At 42.6% G+C, this 27460-nt stretch overlaps 1 protein-coding gene across 1 annotated transcript in view; it reads right to left on the bottom strand.

Annotated features, from left to right (window-relative positions):
* The window catches only part of Gad2 (glutamate decarboxylase 2 (pancreatic islets and brain, 65kDa)), a 77152-nt gene that overhangs the window by 48066 nt on the left and 1626 nt on the right, over window positions 1–27460 (bottom strand). Inside the window, exons 3-8 of the mRNA XM_005386895.2 lie at window positions 27282–27457; window positions 26120–26353; window positions 21367–21457; window positions 20734–20846; window positions 16514–16629; window positions 6274–6353 (exon numbers count right to left, since the gene is read on the bottom strand). Of these exons, the coding sequence (XP_005386952.1) occupies window positions 6274–6353; window positions 16514–16629; window positions 20734–20846; window positions 21367–21457; window positions 26120–26353; window positions 27282–27457 (810 nt within the window). The remainder of the gene's footprint in view (window positions 1–6273; window positions 6354–16513; window positions 16630–20733; window positions 20847–21366; window positions 21458–26119; window positions 26354–27281; window positions 27458–27460) is intronic.

A 27460-nucleotide genomic window follows, 5' to 3' on the forward strand; every position in this document is an offset into this window, starting at 1 on the left:
GACTACTGGTGAGACAACTGGTGAGATTTGAATAACGGATGCAGATCTGGTATCAATAGTGTTGTTGACAAATTTCCTGGTATTGGTAACGGTCCTGTGATTACTTATGCCAGTGGATATCTTCATTCCTGGGAAATACACACTCAGGTATGAAGAGGTAACAGGGCATGATACTGCAAGGAACTCTCATTTGGTGATTATTATGTAAATGATAAACAAAATATTTATTACAGTCCAAATGTAATTTTGAATAATTTAACACACATATATATGGAAAGATAAAGACAAAGGAAATGTGTTTGAATGGTCACAATTGGTGAATCTGGGTATAGAGTACATGGGGGTTCTTGTTACTATTTTTGCAATTTTGCTTTGTTTGGAGTTATTTTTAAAAATTCAAAGTAAAAAAAAAGGGGGTGTCAATACACTAGCAATGAAGAACCTTTACTTCTCTGAGGTTCTTTGGTTTGAAACCCATCAGAAGCTGTCAACACAAGCTAAGCCGGGCCTGCGGGTCACCCTCCCTACGCTACTCTTTCATCTCACTCCTGCTGCCTTCTCCATTTTTCTTGCAGTTTTACAGTGTGAGATAATCTCAGAGAGAATGTTGGCTGCTCAGGAAAAGCTCCTACCCAATTTTAGCCAAAAGAATAAGGAACTCTCCTATACTATAGAACACTAGCTTGAATTCCTCCATTCCAATTATTTTCTGTTCCCCATAAACGTGTGCAATATTACATGTCAGTAAAAAAAGAGTAAGTTACTCAGCAAAGGAAATATGACCTCAGCTATCCATTGTATCCCTTCCTTTTCACAGATAATTAACGTTTCCTTTCTAGTAAGTTTTTAGAGTTTGCATCAGGAGTGTTCCCCAAAGTTGCTCCTATGTCCCCAGTGCATCAGTGTGCAGAGGTGGGGGTGGGCCACAGAGGTGACCGGATCACAAGGACTCTGACCTCAGCCAAAAGATTGGGTTTATAATTTGGTGAGATCCTGGGAGGTAGCAGAAACTTTAAGAACTGGTCAGAGCTGGAGAAAGCTGGTCACTGAAGGTGTACCTTTGAAAGGGATATTTTGCCCCTTGACCCTTTCTTCTTGCTCTCTGTGTACCTCCTGTCTGCCGGGAGGTGGCCTGCTGGGTTCCACCACATGCTCCCACTCTATTTCATTATAGCAGTGGGAAGCTAGCACACACCTCCCTCGCCTCACAATGAAATGGCCCTCAACTCTCTTAACCCTCATCCGGAAAACAACAAAAGCATCCCACACTGTGACATCATACCCTGTAACTTTATTCAACAAAATAAAATGTTTAAAAATGTTATATTGTTGATATTTGTGTCTATTCCTGAGCTACCTTATTTACTAACTTACCAAAAGTACTTTATTATTACATATTATTTCCAAATCAGATTACAATGTCTTTGAGAGAAAGAACAGAGCTTCATTAATGTTTGTATTTTCCATAGGGCCTATGACTTTGTACAGAGTAAATGTTCAATAAATGTTTACATGAATATTAAATGAAAATGAACAAAAAAACCAAAAAGAAATTGTGGATTCACATACCTCTCCAGCTTCTGCCCTGTCAATGCAAACAAGCAAACAAATCTAAAACCAATGTAACTCAAACCACCCTGGACTCAACATTCCTCTCTGGGTTCTGCTCTACCTCCTGTCCTTCACTGTTCAAACTGCCAGAAATGTAGCCTGTATTTTTTGTTCTTTTCCACCTCTAATACTCACCCAACAGCCAACACTAACTGCCTCTGCCCTCACTCTCCACTGAAATTTCCCTTGCCAACCTTACCAGCCTTCTCGGAAGTAAAGCCAAGGGACAGTTGGTGGACCTCCTTTCATCTACTGATAGCATTTGACACTGTTAACTCTCTTCCTTCTTGAAACACTACAGTGGCCCTCATGGCCCCACTTCCTGATTCTCTCCCAACCATTTGGGCTGCTTCTTCTCAGCTTCCTTTGCAGGATCTTCTTTCTCTCCCTGTCCCTGAAACATGACTCCTCCTCAGTGTTCTTTCTCGGACCCACTTCTACTTGGCTTCCATGTGTCTTCTGAGATCCAGGCTCATATTTCCCAGTGACTACTCACCACCCTCACTTGAATATCTCATAAGCTCTTCATCTCCATGTCTGAACTCTTCACCTTCATAAGGCTGGGTGGATGCATCTCAGAGAATAGCACTGTGTCAACGTGGCTGTTTGTCCTTGACTCTTCTCTCAGCCTGAATAGCATTCAACCATCACTTCCTATGAGCTCCAGCACTCCATCTCCACTGCTCTACCATGAGTCAGCTCATCGTCCATTGTCTCCTGTCCATATTACTATAACAGCCACCAACATCCAGTTTCTAATTCACATGTCACTCTGTATTTAAAATTGTCTTTCTAATGTAAAACTATGTTGTTGCTGTCCTGCTCACGGCCCTTCAGTAGAGTCCCACATCTTCAGCTGAAAATCTCACTTCACCCTGTTTCTTGAACAAGTCAAGCTCTTTGTTATATCCATGGCCTCTGCCTAAAACATTCCTCTTCTCTTCATCTGGTTAACTCCCACCATGCTTCCTCTAGGTGAAGAATTAATGGATATCAGGAGCAATCTGTCCCTTCCTGGCATCATGCTTATCTTCTTTGTGTGTGATTGCTTGTTTCATGCTACACTAAGTTTTGTAACATAAGTGACTATGTCCACATTGTCTGCCACAGGGCTCCCAGTCAAGGTCACTGCCATAGGCTTACACAGTCCTGTTCCCATCCTATGAAAACTTAATATTTTTCCAAATTATTATCCATATAAGACATATTTTCTTTTTCCCCTATTTGGGAAACACCATTTCTCTTGGTAGCTGAATCCAGTTCTTGAAACACCACTCAATTTTCTTTCACAAATATTTATTTTTCTCTAAATATGAATTCACTTTTCTTTTTTCTCCTTGGACATATCAATACATCAATTAATTTAGATTTCACTAATTCAAATTTTGCAGCTATCAGATCCAATGACACTTGAGTGAAAAATAATTTATCTCATCATTGCAAATGCTCAAGTTTTTGCTAAAAATGATACTGAAAGAAACAGTTAATGTTTAATTGTTTGATCAATCTTGCATGCCCATATCTGGTAATCTAAGTAACTACTTTGAAGATAACAGTAAGTAACACAACAACTACTGTAGATTTCCTATCATCTTGTTTTGAAATTCTGTATCATTTCTTAAAGTTTTTGTGTTGTTTTGTTTTTGTTATTTTCTTCTTTTCTCTTTAAAATAAAATAAAAATAAATAAATAATGAAAAGTGAACACTTAAACTAGGATCTATGAAATCAGGGTTTCATTTCTCTTTTGAAGTTATTAAGATATTTTTCCAAAATATAATATCCTTTGGTAGTTATGATACTTGCTCTTAAAATATAAGTCCTGGTGAACTAATGTTTTTCATTACCATATTTTTATTCCAATCATTAGAATATATATAATAAAATTAAAATGACTTTTGCTTTTCAATTCTGAGAGAATTTAGTTCAAACAAATGAAGATTCATTATAAATTTCTTTTTTTTTTTGGTTTAACTGAGAACTATGTTTCATTTTGAATGGGTCACCAAAGTAAGACCTTGTGATCACTAAGGAAGGCTATCTCACGGTACTATTCATTTCTCACATGTGGCTTTGGGCTTGTTGCTAAAAAGGCGCATACTATTCTCCTTCACTAGAAAATTTCCCTTCAATTGGAAACTTCTACCAAAGAACAAGATAAAACCTCACTCACTGTTAAACTAATGTGCAGAGTTAGAAAGAGTAACTACAAGAAATGAAAGCCTTAAAGAGTGGGTCCAAGTTCATGTTTGGTAAAGTCTGGAGGAACTTTACAAAGCATGTTAGGAGAAACGAGAATGTTAGGACTCAGCTGGCCAGCCTTAAGTGACTGCTTTTGACTGCACATCTGATCTTCTCAAAGGTATAACAAAAACAAAATGGAGGCCAAGAGTGGTTTTGCATATGACTGAAATGGTGGGTACACATGATTGGCCAAGGCCTTCGTCCTGGCTCCTGACCCCAGGCACTTCAGTTTCACTTAAACCACCAAGACCAGGATCTCGTCTTAAATTCATACTGACTATATGAACTATCAATGTAGAAGTGAAGATTACATGTAGAGACTAACATAGCTTTAATATTTTCTCAACATACTCTGATACAATAGTATTTGAGAATAAACTGGTAGAAACTTTTAAAAGGTAACTAGGCTTGACTTATCTTTTATTTTAAAATGTCCATATAATTTAAACTAGTATTTATATAAAGAATTAATCATAAACAGAGGAGTTGTGAACATGTAAAGATATGCCCTGAAGGACGGGAAGGTTGTTTATAACAGCAATAACAGAAATAGGGGAACATATAGCAACACTCCAATACTTTGCACTTGCCCTATGCTAGGTATCATTTTCAATATTTGACACTTATCACTGTAACAATCCTATGAAGGGGGTGCTACTATGTTTTTCCTTTTTTCAGATATAGAAACTGAGTCACAAAGGGGCATTTGCCAAGACTGGGTTCTGCAGCTGAGGTCAAACAGCTCAGCTCCAGAGCCAGCTCTGTAAAGTACCGTGATGCTGTCTGACATTACGGTTAAGCACGTTTATGTTTGCAAGGATGTGGGACAATACATTATTGTGTCTAGTAAGAAAAAGAAATAAAATCATGAGTGTATAAAGAGAAAGCAAAAAGATAAAAAAGAAAGAACAAACCTGTACATTTAGAAAAAGAGATGCCAGGGTTTAGATACCACTGGATGGTGTAACTATTGTCTGTTATTGTTTCCAGGAAGCAAGTGTTGGTTTTGGATGACAAAAATGGTTAAGTATTCTTGTGAAAGCTCTTAGTTTGCTTCCTGCTTGCGCCCACATTTCCCTGTACATTTTCCCCCTTTGCCTTGCTTCACAATTCCCTCAGGGTGTTCCTCTTAAGTCTCCCCCTTTTATTTCTTACCTTTCCTATTTCCTCTCTTCTTCCTTGCTTCCTGCATTTTCCTAGGAGTCTCATGAATAGAAGAGAAAAGCCCCATTCTTCCTGGCCACTTACTGACCCACTGGAATTCCACTCGTGACTCCTCCTAACCAGGTTAGCTAGGAGGAACAGTGAGGACAGAGAGGCCCGGTTCTGGATCGGTGATTCTTTCCTGAGTTCTAGGCCTCTCACTTCATTTGGGTACACACCTTTCCCACACCTTTCTACTCCCCCAGCTCTGTCAGGCCCACTGACCACAACACCCACATTCCCACCTCCTTGTGTGGCTTTGCCTGTGGTACTCAGTAAGCTGTGACCACTCCTGCCTTTCCTTGTACTCATCCGACTCATCCTCAATTTGAACACCCAACTTTAGTTCTACCTGTTGCATGTTTCCATGCCTTACTGATATACAGATGGTGTTCTTTGCACCACAGATTAGAGCCATACATTTATCTCCTTCCGATGCTTCTAACACCTTCCCATCTACAGCAGATGCTGCTAGGGGACTGGGAGGATGCCCTATGCTTTGCTAGCATCTAGTGACACGATGGGCCATTGGCACCCTGCTGTCTAATGAAGAAAGGAATAAATAAACGGCTAATTCAATGGATCACTTTTAATTCAGTGAAAGCTCTTCCTTAACCCTTTAAAGACTAAGCCTAATTTTTTGTACCTTCCGGTCTATAGGCCAGGGATGCTCCACATGCCTGAACGCTCTGTAAACCTCCGCCACGAAGCACGACAACTCATCGCCGCATCCCTAGGGCATTTGACTGCCAACTCAGAAAAGGATTTTCCCCGCAGAGCTCTTTGGTTCCTGCACAAAGTTTCGGAATGGCTGGGGTGTTACTTACTTCCTGCTCATAAGCTGGCCCCCACTTGTTACCCATCAAGTTTACACGATCATCACGGGGCCTATAGTGATAATTTCTCATAAATCAGTGCGCCAGCAGCCTGCTGTCGCTAACGTGCCCAAGTGATAAATGTCCTTCAGTACCATCTTGGTGGAGACTATTTCAATTGATTTAACAAAGGTTCCAACTGAGTCACAGGCCGTGAAAGGCTCCATGGCATTGCGGAACATCTGGGGACTCCTGGCAAGAGCCCAGGCAGAAAGAAGCCACAAGCAGCCCTGGCTGCCATGGAGGTCGGGTTGCTGCCCCACAGGCGCCCGGCTGCAGACCAGGAGGTCTTTGCGTGAACTGCAAACTGCTGACCAACAAGGCTGCAGGCTCATGCTCACCTCTCATCACATTTAATCAGAATCACGCTGTCTGTTCCAATCCCCAAGGCGGCAGCTCCCTTTTTGAGAGAAAAATGACTCTGTAAAAAAAGCATATTTGTAATTAGTGTCACATAAAGCTAAGATCCATTTTCCCTCTGCTGCATTTTCCCCTCTATGCCTAATCTGTATCTCCAAAGCCTGAGCTGCTAAGAGAGAAGAGCATACTTCACTTATGCTTTAGAAAATAATTGTGCTGAAAGACATATAACTTAAGTACAGGTAATTTAAACACCACCTTAAATATTTTTAAGCAGAATCATTTCTGTGGCCCTAAGTATTTCTGCACTGCTGTACAGTTGCTGCCACCATCTTTTCATCTATAAAACTAAAACTCTTCACACTGAGTGACAAGCGCCCATTCTCCGGCTCCTTGAAACCTCCATTCTATGTCCTGTCTCTGTGAACTTGACTGTTCTATGCTCCTCACACGCGTGTCATCACACAGCATTTTGTTTCTCATTACCAGTTCATTGCACTTAGCATAGTGATGTTAGGGTTCACCCTGTAGCAGCATGGAGAATTTCCTTCCCTTTGAAGGTAGGTTGACACTCCATGTATATGAAGACCACATTTTGCTTAGACCTCCCGCCATCCATGGACACTTGGGTTGCTTCTACCTTTTGGTTACTGTGAACAGTGCCACCAGAAACACTGCCGTACAAACACTTCATTGAGACTCTACTTTCAACTGTTGGGTAGACACTTAGAACTTTTTGAGGAGCTACTATATTCCTTTCCACAGGCTGTATGCCATTTTAAACTCCATCAGTGCAAACATGTTCCAGTCCACCACTCCATCTCCAGTTCCACATCTCCAGTTCCACATTCTCACCATTTATAATTTCATCCCTCCCTCTCTGCCTCCCTCTCTCCCCTTCCCTCTCTCTCCCCAATCTCTTTTTCTTTTTCTCTCTTTCTTGTTTTAGTTTTTCCCAGATTGTTATCAAACTCTTGGGCTCAAGGGATTCTCCTGCCTCATCTTCCCAAGCAGTTGGGACTACAGGTGTGTGTCACCATGCCCACCCTATAAATGTCTCTCTTTTGATAACAACCTTCCTGACAGATGTGAGATGGTAATACATCTTTTCACATGTTTGTTGGTCATTTTTACATTTTCTTTGAAGAAATATCTATTCGGGTCCTTTGACCATTTTTGAATGTGGCTATTTATTTTTTGTAATTGTTGAACTCATTTAAACTGTGTGTGTGCCCACACACGTGCATATGTGTGTGTATGTGTCCAGCTTTTTTTTTTTTTGAGACAGATTCTTCAGGAAGTTGCCCAGGTTGGCCTTGAACTTGTGATTTTCCTACCTCTGCCTTCTGATTGGCTGGGGTTATAGGCATGTGTCACTGCACTTGGCTTCATTTAGGCTTTTTGAAGGAAGAGAGCACATTGTTGGAAATGGTAATGAAATCTGATAACCAGAACAATTGGTAATGGAGTCAATTTTATGTATCAAAGATAAGCCCACCCCAGCAAGTATGTAGTGTATGGATCTCAGATTTGCATTTTCTGCCAAGAGAAAACATTGTTTCTCCCCAGTTGAGGAAAAATGTGTGCATTATGTAAGGGGAGAAGTTGGCTCTAAACCCAGGAGTCTTCATCCCCGTTCCTGGAGTGGCCGTTTGCTTGCAGCTGACTACCCAGTCTAGGGCAGGCTCAGTTAGGACACATCAGCTACTGGCTGGGAGGAGCAGCCAGTCTGTGCATGGAGAATTGGCTGCTGACAACCCACTGGTCTTCATGCTTTTGGTTTTTGACTTTGGGCAGCACTCTGCGTCTCAATGGGGCTAATCACTGTGCCATTTGGAGAGCTGAGAAAGGCTAACCTAAACCCAGCTGTTCCACATCTGCCCATCAGCCCCCTACTATTAACTACAGATCATTAAGCTGTCCAAAAGGAAAGCTGTTTCCTCAATTTACATCTCCAAAGGGCTGCTGACTGGAATTTCAGGTTATTATCTCAAGAGTGTACGTTCTCTCTGAATGCTCGCTTTCCTCTCATCTATATTCTTCAATATGCAGCAACAAAAACTCTTATTATGTTTTAGGGGATATGTCTAATAAGCAAGAAGAAATCACATTTATAGTAGCAGCAAATAAAATCAACCAATAACAGAGACACTGTGAAGGGAGGACTTTTAAAAGCTCAGTGCAGCTAGACATAATGAGAAAGGGCCATTAGCCTCCCTTTACAACCCCAGAATGACAAAGTGGATAATTGTTACCAACATACCTGGGAAGTGGGAGAGAAAGCCTAACTGGGTCAGGATTTGTAAAGAAGCAGGACCCCCCAAAACCTCAGTGCCCGTGCTTTCTTATACGTAGCAGAGACCAGGGTGCCAGGGAGGAGCTGGGAGGAAAGCAGGGCTGGGAGGGCAGGGCGCAGAGCAGAGGAGCCAGCTGCCCACTCGGCGAGAATGAGCTCCTCACATCATGCCCCTCAGTGCATCAGATCTTAAGCACAGACGGCAAAATGGCAAATTGGGGCTAACTAAGTAAGAGCTCTGGTGCACCTGGCCAGTGAGAGGAGGTTTTCTTGTCTGATCTTTAATGAAAAAGAACAGGGATTCTTAAATAAGGAGAAATTGCCCGGGATAATTGATCACGGCGCTGAATTACAAAAAAAACACAGGCTCACACAGAAAGCTTAGAGATGGGGAACAAAGGAGGTGTGAAGCACAAAAGAGAAAATTAGTTACTGAATACTGAGTTTGTTTATGTTTTCAGCACAGGGAGCAAAGACACAGCCCAATGGTAACTGCAAAGAGCAAGGGACCTGCGGAGAGGAAGGGGCCCGGGGCAGGGTACCATTCTGAGTGAGGAGGAAACAATGAAGACTGCTTAGATGCCAGGTCCCTCTGTGCCACTGATGCAGCGCATGAAGATTCCTTTTTAATATCTGGCACCATGTTTACTGGACCAGAGGAGAAGAACATCCAAAGAACACCCTCCTGGACGTCGGGAAGCCTGAAAAGGTGGTGTCTGGGAGGACTCAGGATGCCCTGCCTGGAGCACAGGGCATTAGGGCCAAGTGACATGGGTTGCCTTCATATCTGAATGGCTATGCCAATGTGGGGCTGGGCAGACAGACTGCCTTGAGTGGCTTCAGAAGGCAAAATTATGCCTAAGTGGGATGCTTCAAGCATTCAAATTTGTTCTTAAACAATGAAGGCTCCTGTAGTAGTCAATTGCTCATCCATAGAATGGCGCAAAATGAGCTAAGGATCACATACCACACCCCCTTCTTCTCCCCCTGATCTGGGAAACGTGACCATAGATCTTTGATAGAATCAAGTGCTTATTTAGGACTAAGTCATGTTTCCATTTAAGGCCAATAGATATTAAAGTCTATATTATCTTTATTTTACACTCAGTGAAGATTTCAACTTTGATGGGAAGAGTAATCCCCTATTTCTTTTTAAATATATAAGTCATCTAAATACTGGCTGCAGTTTCAGCTGGTATTTTATACATGTGAGAATAAACATGGGATTTTATAATTACAGAACATCACATTTAAAAAATAAGCAGGCTGTCTGGGTTGAGTGGGATGAGATTACCCGGGTTGGAGGAGCCCTGCTGGACCACTCCGTTGAGTCCAGTGCTAGAGGCTGTAGCATGAGCTCCTGTGCTCTTAATGGAGACAATAAATTTCACCTCCCACTGGGGCTAGTGAGAAAGGAAGCTAAATGGCAGAGCTCTGGGACAAACCAGCCCCAAGAGTCTTGAGTCTCCCCAGCTTGCCAGCTCCTCTTCCTCTATTTGAATTTAGATCAGAAATCTTAAAAGCTGCAGTAATTCTTTCAAGCTATTGTTAGTAGCATCCAAATATCTAACTGTACTCAGATTCAATTGCCCAGTAGCTCACAGGGTTGTAGAGACAGCCCTGGGCTGGCAGGGTGTCAAGATGTTGGAGACAGCCTTCGGTACCCACCCCCCACCACCTCCCACCGTGTCTCTACTTGCTCTCTCTACCAGGGGATTCCAGCCATCCGGGTCTGTGTGACTTTGCTAAACTTGTTTTTCCCTCAAAGCCTTGGTACTACCTGTTCTGTTTTCCTGGAAAACCCTTACCTTGGAGAGTTATATGGCTTCCTCTTTCTTTTGGGGTGGGTCTCCGCTTAACCATCACATCCACAGAGGACCACTTATGAACACCCGGTACAATAGCTCACTACTACCCTGCTCTGTTTTCACCATGGATGTTACAGGAAATGGTTACTGGTTTACTGTCTGTCCACTGCTGTCATGACAGAGGACGTGCAAACTTTGTTAGAGTATACAGTGGACAAATATTTGTTGAGCTTTCTCACTATGTGGCTAGAGAACAAGTCTGGAGAACTGCCCACTATTTACTGACATAAATCTCTAGCCACAAATTCCTTTGTTTGTTTTTTGAGACCATGTTTCACTGTTTTCCAGGCTGGCCTTGAACTCACAATGAAGCCCAGGATGGCCTTGAACTTGTGATAGTTCTCCTGCCTCAGCTCCCTGAATACTGGGATTACAGGCATAAACTACCACACCCTGCTACAAATTCCAGTGTTAAGATGTGGTTTCATTGACTGAGTTTAATGGACCATAATACCTCTAATCCAAGGGCCATTTTAAAAGCAAATCCAGAGGTCTTCTTGGCACCCACTCCAAAAAGCCAGGATCCTTCCCAAGTAGGAACCAGGTACGTGCCCTTTCACCAAGACCAGTGGCTCGGGGAAAGACGGACGAAACTAGAGACTTCAAATAATGAAAGAGAAATGGCACATCCACTTAGGAACTGCAGGTCCTAACTCTAATGATTTGGCATCAAATCTTCTACCTTCTAGGCATAAAATCTATCAGTTGTCCATGGACTTGACCTTTTGGTATGAACACTCTTCGGTGTGTGGAGTGAATGTGTGTGTGTGTGTGTGTGTGTGTGTGTGTGTGTGTGTGTGTGTGACCAATGAGAAGAGATACATGGAGATCATTACATAGCAGAAATTTTCAACAACTGGAACTGGAAGCTCAATCTAAACTCAAGTTGCAGTCTGCTTCTCTGACCCTTCCCCAAGCCTTGGAGCCCCTCTCATCTCAGTGCCTGCAGCACCAACAGCATTCCTCCATCCTCCTTCTCCACACTCTCTCACACAGACACGGATTTGTACCCCCACGCACCCTAAGATCTGAGGGAAATGATAGCTTCATCAGCCTTAGAAAGATTGGCCAACTTTGTTTTTACTTCTGATTGTCAGCTAGTCTAAAACCACGTTGGGGAGGGTACTTTTTTGTTGTCGCTTAAAGAGATTTACTTTTAGAGGTGAAACCCTCTCCAACAGTCATATGTGTAAACCATTTTCTAAAGCCATTATGAGGATCACTTCCCATAAAAGTGGGCCGGCGTTGGGAGACAATCCCTGCTTCCAGGAGATGTGGACATAAGCCTGGCTCGGTGCATAGAAAGTAAAGTGTGTGAGTCATGGATCTGGGAAGATGCTGTTGTCTGTTAGGATTATGAAAAGCACATTCCTAGTTTATGTGCTGTTTCATGGAAGCTATTTCTGGAAAAACTTTCTCACATGAGCAATTAAGAGGATTGTGGAACTGAGCTTATGGTTTCAGTTTCCAAAGACTTCAGCGCCACAGATGTAAATTATTGAGTGGCGATCATAACTCCCTGTAAACCTACTCATCAGGTTAATTTTTCACTCAGAAAAGAGGGTGGAACCAATTGATCTTTAAAATTCCTTGCAGTTCCCAGACCTTGTGATTTTGTGTTTTGGACGAAAGTACCCGTAGTCTCGGAACTCTTGTGGCTTAAAAACTATCTCTTGTTTCAGCTCAGTGATTTACTTACTTCTAATGCTATTCGCAGCAATATTAAGTTAGTTTTGCTCAAGCTTTACAAGAAAACAGCTATCAGAACAAAAAAAAGAATTTAATAGCTTGCCTTCCGCGTGAGCTGTGTAAAGCTCTAGCCATGTTTGAGTGGTCAGAAAAGAGGTGGGTAGCCCTGGGGTGGTGAGACAGACACAGTAAAGGATCACACAGAAAACACAAGCTGATTCTCCCCTTCCTAATGTGTGACATTTCTGGCTAGATGCCATAGACTACACAATTTCCCAATATCGTTCCCATCTCTATAGCTCTGAACACACCAAGTTATAAACTCAGTGCTCAGAATATAAGAAGGAACAGTAACTTGACCCGCTTCAGTAGATCAGGAAATTATATTAGCACTGGAATAACCAACATGGGTAAAATGAGATCAGAGACAAGATGCCACAAGAGAACTCGGAGTAGCCAGTCACAGGGGCCGTTCAGTCAGCCAACCTAGTTGAAGGAACAGTGCCTGAAGGTTGGGAAACTGAGGCTTTAAACCTGGCACTGCCATCAGCTGGCTGTGAAACCTGGGGCAAATCCTGTCCCATCTCTGTGGCTTGGCTTCTTCATCCCATAAAGAAAGAAGATTGCTTTTCAAAGCTATCTAAGATTTACATAGAGCTTCCTAAGTACAGGCATTGAGGCAAGCTTTTTTTCCCCCTCAGGCTCTTTCTTCAAAAGTCTTGGACTCTGGCAACATCTCAAAGAATAGGAAGGAAGACATCTGCCACAGGTCTTCCTCAGCCATTGGGGTCCCCTCCCCTCCCTAGGTCAACGCTGTGGCCCTTCCGCCACCCTTCCATTCCTTCTGTAGGAAAGAAACCACTACACAAACCCTGAAATGGTTTATCCTGGAGAAAAGGCATTTGAGAAAGGACTTGGGAATCTCCTGTCTTCTGTCTGAGGAGAGCTATTTCTGGAACAGGTGGAGAGGAAGTGGTTGTAAAATTAAAACAGATAAAGGGGACATATCCCCTTGGTCTGCCGCCAGAAGGAGCTGCATGAAGTGATAAATTGAACAGAATGGGCTGAGGTGTAGAGCCCAAGGAAGTGAAGATGGGGATCACGTGATGCTTTAACCTTGAGCTTCAAGGACAGGGTGTACTCTTACATCGGCCCTGAGTCATTTGAGATAAACGTTCAAAGAGACATAGGAATGTTTCAAATGAGCTCTGAAAGCCTCCTCCAACCCAGCCCTTGGGGATAATGAAGAGAGTTTCTCTTAGACTGGAGGAGGAAGTATAATTTAGCACCATCTTCACCTTGAGAAAAAAGCTCATGAGTCCAGTGTGGTGGGAGCACACCTGTGATCTTAGCACTTGGGAGGCTGAGGCAGGATTGCTGTGAGTTCAAGGCCAGTCTGGGCTACATAGCCAGACCCTGATTTTTAAAAAAAGAAAGAAAAGAAAGGGAAAAGGAAAAAAATGAGAAAACAAGGAAAAAAAACAGAAACAAAACCTTTGTAAATAAGAAGGGAAGAAGGATGGAGGGTAGGTATGGAAATGGGGAAAAAAAGAAGCTATATGATATAAAGGTACAAATTCCCCACGATGAATGTGATCATCACCTAAAATGAACCAATAAACTAAATTTTTAAAAAAGCTCTTGGCAGAAATTTGATTAGGGAAGATACAAACTGTGCAGCCGCTCAGTGAGTTCTTGTGTACAAAACTCGGATGCAGAATCTTTCAATTTGGTTTCAATAGCAGTGGCTGGAGCAGTGACCTCCCTGCTCTGGGAGTCAGGAAACTGGCTGGATCCTGGCTCTACCTACCTAGCTAACTTCAGGGGCTTCATGTTCAAAAACCTGACAACAGTCTCTGTTTTACCTGCCTTACAGGGCTGTGAGAATCAAATAAATTTATATGTATTGGAGGTGTTTTGGATACTGTCAAATAGTAACCATATATAAGTTGATAAACTTTAGAACAACTCATCTGTCAAAAACGGTAGGTTTAGGGGACTGGAAGTATATAGCTCAGGGGTAAAGAAGGGCTTGGCATGCATGAGGACCTGAATTTGAGCCTTAGTGTCACCACCAAAAAAAAAAGAAACATAAGTCTATGGTTAGAACCAACTGGTATTTTAGGAAAGATTCATAACTGAAATGATCATTCATAATTATGTTGTGGAGATAGAGGAAAGAGGATGGCTGTATAGCCAAATTGCCTTTCTTTCTTTCTCTTAGAAATGAATTGAAATCCATGCTTACAATACAAGAGGGAAAAAAGCATAGCAAAATGATTCTCAGATCACATGGGCTGGATTACACTAAGTCAATTTACATCAAGTCTGAGCTTAATGTTTTCAGGTAGAAACCAGTGATGGCTGGTAGAGTGCACAGGGCAGCTTGCTGCTGTACCAACTGCATTTTAACTTGAAATAGCTTAGAAGCCCAAAGAAAAAGATTCTCAACATAAGATCATCTGAGCTTTTTGAGGTTGAAAATATAGTGACATTTAACTATCGGGTACTCTCGATACATTTTAGGGAAACAGTCACTGTGATGAAAAATTATATCTTGTAGTTTTCCCCTGGAAGAGGTGAAAAAATGAAAGTTGTGGTACTAGGTAAGGTAGGCTGATTATAATAGACTCCCCAAATTCTACAGATCCTACATTCTCATCCCTGAAAGCAGTGAATATATGAGGTTACACAGCAAAAGGGGCTTGACAGGTATAATTAAATTAAAGATACTGAGATGGGAGATAATTCTGAATTACTCAAGTATGCCCAGTGTAATAATAAGGGTCTTTATATGTGAAAGAGGAGGCAGGAGATCACAGCCAGGGAAAAAAATGTGATGAGGGTGGGGAGTTGATTTTAAGATTGGAAATGCTCTTCGGGTGGGCTGGAAGATGGAGGAAGGTGCCATAAGCCAAGAGATGTAGGCAGGCTCTAGAAGCTGGAGAAGACAAGGAAAGACACTTTCCATGAGAGATTCCAGGAGGAGCACAGTGCTGCTGCTTCCATTTTAGATTCCTGAACTCCAGGATATAAGATAATGAATTCATGCTGTTTTAAACCACTAAGTTTGTGCTTTACTCTAGTTGCAATAAAAGTGAAAAACAGTAGGTCAACTCAGGCTGTGGTCTTTTGTTAAATTTGACCCCTCTAAGTTGACGAGGAGTATTTTACAACTAGCAAAACTCCAAAATATAGCCCAAAACAAGATGCTCAGAACAGTTTTCTCCCCAAATAATCTTTAGTTTCCTTTCATTCCATGGCTACTGCTATAGTAGTGAGCCATAGCCAGTGGTTTCCAATCTGTATTTGCCTTTGCTTACTTTTTATAAATACACAGGAATATGCATCCTACTTAAATAGGAAAAAGAAAAAGTCTATGAGATCTGAGACCCAGTATGTTTCCTGATTTTCCCAATTGATGTCTTTTTATAGGATCCCTTAGTTTCCAAACAGACCCTTCTTTTCCCTCCCCATCTCCTATCTCCCCTGCTGTCAGAGGGCTTCCTGGGTTTCTTTGAGGTACTTATTTTCCAGACCCTCTGAGACAGAGATCATGAAGTAACAGCCTTCTGAATGACATGGCAGGTAATGTTCATCTGACATCTGTCAAGGCCCAGAGAGCTCTGGCTGCCTTCAGGGTGGGTGGCAGGAGGAACTAGAACCAAGGCGCTGCACATAGGGCTGCAGGATGGCTAGGGCTCATTTGCTGCCTTACCCCAGCAGGAGAGAGAAGCTGGTAAAACTGTGTGATTAGGTGAGCAGGTTGGGCTACTTGTTTTCAGTGTTTGAGTAGTACTAGGAGGAACTGCACAAGTTCTTTGAAAACCAAGGAAAAGTATCAGGCTCTATGCACTGTGCTCAACAAAGAAGACCAGAGCTCTCGGCCTTGGCCTGGCCAGCACCTTGGGGAAAGCCAGGAATCTGTGCTCCCTTGAGACAAATCTGCGCCCAAAGTCCAAATACTAATGTTAAATGGCTCAAGGAACTGCGATGGTAGAATATCTATCTGATCATTTGACTGAATTTTTAATCAGAAGGATCTATCAACAGGGAACTGTAGACTCTTAGGAACCATGGCACTGGGGGGCCACTCTGCATTCTTGCTTCCTCCCATCCCCCAGCACACAACCCCATTACCGAGTCGCGAAGGGTGGGAACTAGAAGGGAAATCGTTCTGCTTCTTCTCTGAGGTGTTCCTGAATCTCAAACAAGGGAAGCTCTGCACTGGACCGCTCGGCTGTTCCCTCACTTCCTGGTCTCCCAAGAAGGGTCTTTTAGAAAGAGAACCTCTGAGGATAAAACATTTCCGGCCTCTGAGGCTTCATCGCATATAACCGTAAACTCGGAAAGGAGGGAAACACTTACGTGCTCCGATGTGAAGGCGATGAGCCTGGGGACAGCAGTCATGCCTTTCTCCTTGACCTCTGGGAACATCTTGTAGCGCGCGATCAGCATGGCGTACATGTTGGATATGGCGCCACCTGGAGGGCACAGCCACACAGTTACTGCTCCTACTTGTGATCAACGTTTCACCGGCAAGCAGCCTTATTTCCACTGATTCGTAGCCCTTCTTGGACACAGGAGAAAATCTTATTGGTTGTCCTTTGAAAAGAACCCCTGGGTTCAGAGGCTCTACCCGAGACAGTCCAGAGGAGGCACAGACGACAGGATGGAGACCACCTCCCAACCTCACCTCAGACACTAAGGGGAACTGCCATTAATTCTGCCCTTACCTGGAGAGCTTTGGAGAAAATGTTTATGTTGGGTGTGGTGGGACATGCCCGTAATCCCAACGCTCTGGGAAGCTGAGGTTAAGGACTGCAAGTTTAAGTCCAGCTTGGGCAATTTAGCAAGCTCCTGCCCCACTCCCCTGCTCCCCCACCAAATCTGGGGATGTAGCTCAGGGCAAAGGCCCTGGGTTTAAGTCCCATTACTGAAAAAACAAATGACCCTCGAAATTTGTCCTTTCTTCCTGGTTTTTGAGCCCACGTGGTCATTCTGCATAAAGCTTGTAAGATCCTGGCTCTATCCTGTGGGCAGTTGGTTATTTCTTTTCATTTCGATTCCCACAATGCCTTGTACTTGAGTAGAGGTAAATACAATGCTGGTAATGATCTAGTCTGTTAATCAATCAAAAATTTTTATAAAATGAAAGATAAACAGTTCATTGCATCATACTCCCAAAACTTCTGTTCATTCCTCAAAATAGTTCTTTCCTGCTAAAGACACCAATGAATCAAAATTGTTTTAGTTAACAAAATCTTCAAAATTACAGGAAAGCATTCAACTAAGAAAACTTTAATCCCATGTGGAAATACGTTTCCTGTGTTGTCTTGAGACTGCCCGGGATGCTATTTGATAAGGTTTGTGGATTCTGGGTTTTATTTGTTTTGTTTTGTTTGTTGTAGTGCTGGGGATTGAAGGGTCTATGTCTTACAAGTTGGGTTTCATTTGACAAGCAGAACAGCGAACTTTCTCTAAGATTGTGGGGGAAGCTTAGGATTTTTGGTCTCCAGGAAAAAGACTATTATCATCAGTACAAACGGTGCTATTGGCATGGAAGATGTGAGACCATGAGCCATAGTGAAGGTATACCCTCTCCCTGAGACATACGTGGGGCCAGCCGTGATGTGAGTACTCTGAGTTACCTTTTCTCCTGGTAGCTGAGGAGCAAGAGGGAGGTGTGCCAAGCTGGGTGCCCACATGGGGTTATGACCTTTGCCTCAGGAGCACTGAGCTCCGATCCAGTCAGGCCACATGGCACAGAGCAATTATCACCCAGATCTTGGCTTCCTCCTCAGTCAGAATGAGGGCAGTTCTTTTTTTTGGGGGGGTTTTTCTCCAGTACCGGGAACCGAACTCACGACCTTGCACTTGCCAAGCAGGCGCTTTTGCCACTGAGCTAAATCCCCAGCCCCGAGGGCAGTTCTTAACTCTGTGGACCCTTAGACACAGGACAAGCAGAATCCAGGTCAAGCTCATTCTGAGCACATATCTGAAAGTCTGGCAACAGAATCTTGGACAAGGGGTCAGATTTTAAAGAAACTTTCACTCTAGCTCATGGCTTCTGAATCTTGGCACTCACTGACCCTTTGGGCTACATAATTCTTCATGGTGTGGGCTTATAGGGTATCTGCTATCATCCCTGGTCTCTAGCCACCAGTTGCAAGCAGCATTCTCCTTCCTAGTATGTCAAGCAAAAATGTCTACAGACATTGCCAAGTGTTTGGGGATGGGGCGGGTCAGCAAAATGGCTCCCACTTCAGAGCTGCAGCTCTGCAGGTTCTTCTTAAAGAGGCTGGAGGTGGAAGGATGGAGAAAAGGAAGGGGAAGGCATACCAAAGAAAGTGCTCCTTATACTGCAGTTATCTAAGATGTTTCCATCCTTTCCCTCCTATGCCTTGTTTGTAACCCAGGTGTCCTCCAGCTAAAGGCTGGGAAGCCCTGAGCAGGAAGAGAAGGCTCTGGTACTGGACAGGGCAGACTGATCTGTGCTACCCAGGCACGAGGACAGATAAAGAAACCCTACATGCTCTTAGTTCTCATGAGGTGAAAGGTTTGTGACTACGCCAAGCTTTCCCCCTTCTCCCTGCTAGTCCTTATCCTTCATAACCCACTGAACAGGAAGGAGTGCTGTGCTTCTGAGGTGTGGGTGACATCGCATAAACATGATGTCCTAGGAGTCCTGAAGCACGCATGAAGCCTCTGGATGTTACAGATGGGGGTGTAAGGCAAACTGAGCCACGCTCTGTAGTCAAGTCACAGACTTCACTCTTTGCATTTAGTCTTGGGGAATGAGACTCATAGATGACAGGGATGTGATGTCTAGCAAAGCATCTATCAGCAAATAACCACGTTAGGCGTCACTTCTCTTCTGCAGTACCTTATAGAAAGTTGAGAGAAAACACATAGGCAGTTGGCTTCTTTGCTGCCGCCTCTGATTTAGGAATATCTACATTACAGTGTAGCGTGATACCTACAGTTTCCATCTTGGAGGGAGAGCACATGGATTTTTAGGCTCAAGAGAAGGAACTCCATGATCAAGCATCAGTTTTTTTCTGCCTGCTGACTCTCCATCATGCTTGAGGCATAACCTTTAAGAGGATTCTTCTCTGGGTCTATGTTTTTTAGGCCATGCAGGTTCCAAGGCTAAACAGGTTAATGATGCCTGGGCCCTAGTCAGGTTAGTCAGATTTTCAGAGTCAAAATGTACAACACTTCCCTCCCTTCCTGGGAACTGTTAAACTAGATGAGGGTGGTGTATCTCAGGGACAGCTCGTTCTTACAAGCAGCCATGAAAGCAGGTAGGCGGGGGTGGGGGGTGGGGGGTGGTAAAGGTAGGAATGATGTTGCTTTCCCAGCCTTACCTAGTTCCTCATAGAAAATCCTCCAAGCCATCGATTTCAGGCAATAATGACAAAGTTAAAAACTTAGCCTGAAGGAAAATTGCTAAATTTCCTAAAATATAGAAGCTAGCCTAAAGTTCAACACAGCTGGTGTTCAATGACTTTTGAAAAAAAGGCTAATTTTCTTTTCCACTTCACTAACACTTTTCCCTTTAGAACCTGAAAAAAAATGTGCTATGGATTTAAAAGCATAAAAGAAAACAGCAGATCCGAGCTTGCAGGCAAGCGTGCTTAACATAAGCCCTGAACTGAAGCCACTGTCACTTATTTGTCACTTCTTCTTTCCTTTTTTCTTTTTCTCCTCTCTCATCATCCACTTGGCTTTGTAGAGTTGCTAACACAGTGGCAGGTGTGGCGCTGGGCATGTGATGACCACCTCTGCTGTGGCTGATTAGGTGATGGTCTCCTCACTTGTATTTTTTCTGGGTCAATGACTCTCTCTCCCTCTGCCTCCCTAACGTCAATGTCTTCTCTGCGTCAAACCAAGGTCACCTATGAGGCCAGGGCACAGCTTTTTGTTCCATGTAGATTCTCTGGGCTGGGAGAGGTGCAAATAATGGAGCGTAGGATGGAATGGCTGGTAATAAAAGGCAAGATGGAAAAGATTGAATGAAATGATAAAGAAGGGAAGGAATGAGAAATCTCCTGAAGAAATCACCACTCCCTCTTTTCAGTTCTAAGAAATTATCTCCCCAGTACTCACCGCCCTCCTTGGTGTGAGTGTAAATCGGCTTTGTTATTTTATAGACCAGAGCCATACATACATTCTTACTGAGTCTGTGTGCCTTGTGATGTACCCTTGAAGAGTGAATGTTTTATTAAATGAGGCTACCCTTTTCCTCTCACTAGTTCTAGGAATAAATTACAGCCTGAAATTCCTCATTAGGAATCTTTGTCTATATAGCCTATGTATAGGATCCCAGAAGTACTAAGTAAATGCCATCTATTTATGCTCCTCTAGGACACAAATAACTAATGTTTGAGCTTGGGATAGTTAGATTGGAGGCCTATCCATGGTCAGGTACCCTTAGCCACTCTCATTTTTTTGATCAGTACAGAGCCTATGTAACTTAATCTGAAATATAGCTAGATACTTAATTTTCTTAGGTTCATAACAAGGCATATCATACACATAAAAAAAAAAACCACACACACAGAAAGGTTGAAATATCACTGTACCAGGAGAAAATATCCCATCACCAGAGCCTCCAGGCCAGCCAACGATTTCTCTCATTTTCTTCAGTGTGACATATTCCAAAAGCACGAACACTGGAGCTATCTCATAGGTGAACCTGAAGTGTAGAAATGGCCACAGTTTATGTGACTCAAAGGAGTAATTTGTCACTACTATGTAGAATGATTTCTTTTCTCAGAACTTATGCTCACAGATGTTATGATAATTATATTAGATAGAGGGATTCCTAAAAGATATTCCAAAAGGCTTACTCATTTTCTAGAGTCAAGAGCTTTAGTTATTAGCATAGTGGTTTATCATATTCAATAAACAGCATTCTAGGGTAATGCTAGGTAAAAGACAACATCTGGTTCAATTTCCCCTTTGTATTATACATCATTATGAATCCAAAATGCCCAAAGAGACTCTTTTGTATTTTAAAACTTTTGTATAATTTAACTGCATCAAAAATATGTCTATTTTCTATTAAACAAGAGTGACCACTCAGATAATTTTGAATTTGAAGTCATTATTTTAGGAGCTACTTAATTAAAATAGATTTTCACATAAGAGGTAAACATTACACAATCTCACTAATAATTATCCTGGCTTATCCAAAAACATATTTAGCTACTTACATGTTAGTGTTTGCTGTTGATGTCAGCCAGTCTGCGGCCAATCCAACCATATCCAGTCCAGTGGAAAGTTGATTGAAATACCGAGGATGCCCTGAACGAAATAGAACACCAGAATCAGGATTGCATCAGTGAAAATGTATGCTTCTCACCCATATGATTTTTCTAGCCTAAGAACCTTGAAAGACCCTTCAGGAACAGGAAATGTACATTCAGAAACCAAACATATACAAAACATACTGCATAAGAACACATCCTCACACTCGAAGAACACTGCATCTAACCACGGAGGCATTTTAAAAACACACTCTAAAAATGTTCCTTTAAACATGGACTATAAAAAAATAAGAAAATTGGCTTGCAAACTGGACAGTAGATCATATCGTACCATGCTTTTAATATATTTGCAAACTAAAGTGCTATTGTAACCCTAAAGAATTGGAAGACAAGTTGTATTCATGCTGTTAAAAGTCCTTCTTTGTTGAGTTGTTCTGAGAATCAGTCATCCCGTGACATCGGCCAGGCATGCCAACATTCATAATAATATCAGTGACAAATGGCTGGTGATTACAAAAGACAGGGCAAAAATGAGAAAATAGGACACTCTGCTGAGTGATTTGCCCTGGAGTCAAAAAGGTGATGAGTGTCTAAAGATGGCATGGACAAAGCTAATTCTTATCCATTCTTTTCCATCTGAATATCTGATGATAAACAACAGCGCTCTCTCACAGTTGAGATTTAAAATAAAGCTGAACTCTGTCAATGTTACCGTCTTGTCAACAAGATACATGAAAATATATTCAATGGACTGATTGGCCCATTAACAAGGCTTATCTAATTAACTTCTGGATTTCTCTAAAATTCTCTAAATGGATTGACATCCACATACTCCTGGGACTGCTATTTAAAATGTGATTATAAATATCTCATTAGAATTATGTCTCCTCATCTTGTCTCATAAAAGCCTATCAATAAATCTGGACTTTGCTTAGCAACAAAATTTTTTTGGGAGATGGACAATTATGGAAATAGCATCTGATAAAAGGTACCTGTCACTTTTACTGGATGCCTGTGTGAAGCCTGAGGATGTGATTGTCTCTCATCACCAGCAGGGCAAGACAAGATAAAGGAAGGCAATGGGGAAAGCAGGGAAAAAAATCAACACACGGCTCATCTTCTAGACTGGAGCGCTCTCTTATCAGCTCCAAGCATGTGGCTGGAGAGTTGACACTGGGAAAAGATAGGCGCTGAGGAGGAGCACATTTTGGAGGTCTGGGATCAGATCTGTGCATGTCTTGTCCCTTCTACAGCATTGTTTTTTTTTTTTACTTCCTTTATAGCCTCACATGAGGGCTATCTTTTCTGCCCTTTTCCAGGCCCTCTGATGCTAAGTCTATCAGCTCACCCATTCAAGAAAAGCATAAAGTCCTTCTATGCCACCACGCTGACATCTGGATAATCCCCCATTCCTCTCTGCCTCATTGACTCCTCATTTCATTAGTGCTCCCAGCTGAAACCGCCGCCAACTTCTCCTTCCTGATGCCTCTTCATTTGTGTCCCTAAGCCATTTTTTAAAGTGAGGAAATTAATAAGGATCAGCAAATCTATCCATTAATCTACCCCCTCCTCCAACTCATGCGTTTTTCTGGATGAACCTGGTGCCTAGTATCACACAGTGTTTACTTTATGCAACCTTTGGCATGAAAAGCTCTGCCAATTCCAAGGTTTGTGCTGTGGGAGGGATTCGAAGGTGTGTACTGTGCCCCAGGACGTCAGAGGGCTGACTCATTCTGATGAGCACTTTTGGTAAACAGAGAAAACAAGTTTGATGCTTCAGTTGCTGGGTTTCTCTCTATACATATGCATTTGAACTGGATTGGCTATTTCACCTCGATGTCTTCTGCCTCAAAGTTTTTCTTCCCTGTTAACAAAGTGAAAATGTGGAGGGGTAGTTGGACAGGTCAGAACAGCATGCCCTTTTGGTTTGGCAGAAATGTTCCCCTAGTCACATTTGCTGTCCACCAGTGGCCCCTACAGGCTGTCCAGGCAGGGCTCCTGGAAAGAGTGAGACCTGTCTGTGAGCCCGAGAGAGCTGTACCAGCAGCCGTGGGCACCCCAGGGAAGAACATGTGAGCTGCGTTCATTGTGCCGTGCAGAAGAATGGCTGGTCAAGCACAGTCTGCCCAGCCAGAGGGACAGCAGTTGGAGACAGGAGACCAGGGCTGCCCTAGGCACTGGAACCGTCCCCGAAGATCAGCAAATGATCACGGGAGGGTGTGCAGACTCTGTGAATGGAATAGCCAGTCTCTGGCAACTCTGACTTGATGCTCACAAGCAGCTGAGGAGGGGCCGGAAGCAGTTGCAACTGAACGATTCTTTATATATTGGCAATCTACACAACGACGGCTTCATTTATCAATGCTGTAATTCTCTTTGATGATTAGAGATTTAAGACTACATTAATCCCTACCCGCCCCCGCCCCCCCAGCCATCCAATCCAAGCACCAGGTAATCTAATTAACCCTGCAAATGCTGTCAAAATCTTACCATTCCCTGAAGTTTCCTGTTCCAATATTTCTTTAAAAAGCAATTTTAGTAATGCCTGAAGGCTGTTTTATAGTAGTCCCCCACACCCCCACTTCCAAGTGTGGAGTACAAGTGGAAATTAGGTTAAGGACTCTCTGGGATACAAGTGATAAGTAGGATTTTATAAAAGAATCTCCCAAGGATAGTAAAAATATAGGATGGCCCAGGGAGAGTAATTACTTCAACAGATCCTAAACGGCAATAGTTGACAAACATGGCAGCATAACAATCTATAAACTTGTGAGCTGAGGAGGAAAGGTGCTTGCTGCTAACTTTCTGAAATGCTATTTGGAGAAAGAAAGCTAGAAGAGTAAATGCATTATAAATAATATTGAGATGTTAAAAATATTAAGATGATTTACTTAGAAGTCCAATTTAATCCATCAGATTTTTAGCTGAACTTTAAATAAAATGCACTAGACCAACGCTTGACTAAGTTTCACAAGCATTATGGCAAAATCTAAGTATTCAATCGGTCCCTCTTTTCCTGATGCTAAACAAAACACTGATAGAACTATTACTTTCACTGACTTGCAATTCCCATTATCTTAATCCTTTCAACTGCATTTCAAAAAGTGCCAGCTTTTCAGGATGAAGGTGCAAGACATTTTGATGGATTCTTTTTGGTTTGGTAGCAATGTAAATAATAGGTAGCAATTTGCAATTGAGGTATTTAGATATTAGATAAGGGGAATGGGCCCAAGAAAAATGAATTAAAAGCATCACTCAGGTTTGCACCTACAAACCTGGTGGTAGAGAGAGAGGAACATCTTTGAATGCCAGGTATGTACATCATGTAGGTTCTGTAGGGACATTAATTGAGGATGATCTTTAGTAAATGTTTAAAATCTTACTCCACAGATTGAGTTTAAATCAACAAGTTAAATTTCTTTTCCTGTGTATTTGGCGCTAAATCTATAGTCACTGAAAAGTGATAATAATACTTTAAATCAATATCTCAAATCCTATGCTATGCGTACCTCCCTTCTCAGTTAATACAAAGAATATGAAAAAAAGAAGCTAAAAAACCTCATAGTAAACATTCTTAAGTTGTTGTTGTCCATGAAACAAATACATACTGACAACTCACCAGTAAAAATTGCTGTATAAAATATGCTGTTTCCTCTAATGTTTACAAAATATTTCACACTTTTATTGGCTAGCAAATCTTTTAAAAGCTACAGATCAGTTTAAAACTATAAAATCTTCCCATTCCCCCAGAAATGAATTCATATTTATTTGTATTACTTGAGTGAGGTGCTGGACCACGAAGTGTCATGGTGATTAGAGATAATGCAGAAAAAAGCAGGGTAAATCAGAATCTGGGTAGATGAATGACTTTGTGTAGATAAATAGAAAGCTTGGGATGCACCCAAATAAATGTTACACCGGCGCTATAAAATGAACAGAATATAAGAATATTGTGAAAAACCAATAGACCATGAAATAGGTTTTTTAAAATGTGCCCCTAAGGATATCGGATTTTCCCCTCTCCCTTTTCTTCATCTTGCATACACAATAGTTCTGAAGGACACACATCCTTATATAACATGGTTAGCTTGCTAAAATAGTCCATATTATGGAGAGAGAGAGGGAAAAAGAGAGGGAGTGAGAAAGAGAGAGAAGGAGAAAGAGAGGAAAAAAAAAGGGAGAGAAAGAGAGAGATCCTAAAATTCAAGTCAGAAGTCTTGGTCATTTGAGACAATGACAGGACATTGTACCTCCAGCTCAATGATTACATAGGGTGGTTAGCCCCGTTCCTGACCAGTTCTGTGCCGAGGAAATTACTAGCACAACACTGGAACTCTGGCTTTTGTTTGGATTATGCTTTTTGAGCTTTCATTTCTACATTCCCTTTCTTTCTCCATTTTGGGTCGCTTCTACTGGCCTCTGCTGACAAATGGTTGCTTCTACACCAAGGAATAAACTCCTTGGCCAAATGCAGCCTGATTATTTCTACTAAGATAATGTTTCTGGTATTGTCAACTTCGGTGCATTAATAATAAGAGAAAGCGATTTGATTTCACTCGTTCTGTTAAAGGCCATTTTAAATGATGAAAATAACATTATAATTTTGAATATGCCAGTAACTACAAAACAGAAAACATTCTTATAGAAAAAAATAAAATTCGTATAAGAAAACACTTTATTATTTTTGATTGGACAATACCTGTTTTAATTGCATATTTTAGAGTTGTTTGGCAATGCATCAAAATTTCCTCCAAATTTTGTGGTTGATCTGCCAGTTCCCAATTATACTCTTGAAGAAGCTCATTAGGATAATGAAAATCAATGACTTTGGTTGATCTATCGAAACTCTTCACCACATACTGAAGCAAAATGTCCATAACATCCTGCAAAAATGCCAAAGTGGGCCGTTCTCCGTCACACGCTGGCAGCAGATCTAAAGCATGGGATGAAAATGACACATTTTAAATTTTGCCGTGGACATGTTCAGGCAAGATCTTGATCAGGCAGTCTCCCTTTGAACAGAGAGATTTTATTTTATATTAAAAGATACCTTTTGGAAACGCAGAGTATTTCCTATAGAGGGGAAGCATTTTTCAAAGACAAGGGAGTGAATTCCTTTCACCAAAATGAATTTCAGCATTTCAATTTGAAAGGTACTGTTTGCTACACCCCCGCCCTCCCAAGTAGAACGAGTGCCTCCTTTTCTCTTTCTCTTTTACAGTTTGTTCTCCATACTTTTTTTCAGCGAATCACCGTAAATGTTTAAGGAGATACTTCCCGTCTAAATGTTTGAGCAACATTTGTCTTGGGGAAGCCAGGTAAAACTGAACATTAAAATTTAGGAGCTCTGGTCTGTGACAGAGCCGCTGTTTCCAAAGTCAGTGCGTTGTGTCTGTTCGCGCCTGTGCTTGTGTCCGTGTGCCTGGTCTGTGTGCCTGCGTTTGGGCGACTGAGGGCGAGCGCACACGAGGGTAAAATCCAGCTCGCAGAACTCACACGAATAGAATCCTCCTTCTATTAATTTGCAGCAACAGATTAATCTCGCGCTCTCATCTGAAGCCCTAAAATACGCCAGCGACTCTGAATTCCCTCTTACGTCTCCCGGAAACTGTGTCTCTCCTCCCCCCACCAGTGCCCCAACACCCTGGGAAACCGACAGCCGGACCAGGCGCGCACGAACGCCTGGCCGCCCGAGCTCGGAGGCGCGCGGCCTCGCAGGGCTGCACAGAGCGGGGCCCGGCGCCTCTGCTCGGCTTCAGATTCCGGCGGCGTCGCCTCGGCCGGGCACCTCGACGCCGTGTCGGGCTCCCACCCGGGCCCAGAGGCGGGGCGGGGGCGCGGATGACCCGCAGCGCCTTTACCTGTTGCGTGCAGAAAGGCGTAGTCGACCTTCGTCTGGCGGCAGCGGCAGGGCTTCTGGTCGCAGGTGCAGGCGACCTTCCGGGCCGAGCCCCGCGGGGCAGCGCTGTCGCCGCCGTCGGCCGGCTTGTCCGCGTCTCCGTAGAGCAGGGCTGGACGGGGACACCGCGCACCGGCCCGG

Source organism: Chinchilla lanigera, unplaced genomic scaffold, assembly GCF_000276665.1.
Source record: "Chinchilla lanigera isolate Chin_1 unplaced genomic scaffold, ChiLan1.0 scaffold00028, whole genome shotgun sequence".
NCBI classification, from domain to species: Eukaryota; Metazoa; Chordata; class Mammalia; order Rodentia; family Chinchillidae; genus Chinchilla; species Chinchilla lanigera.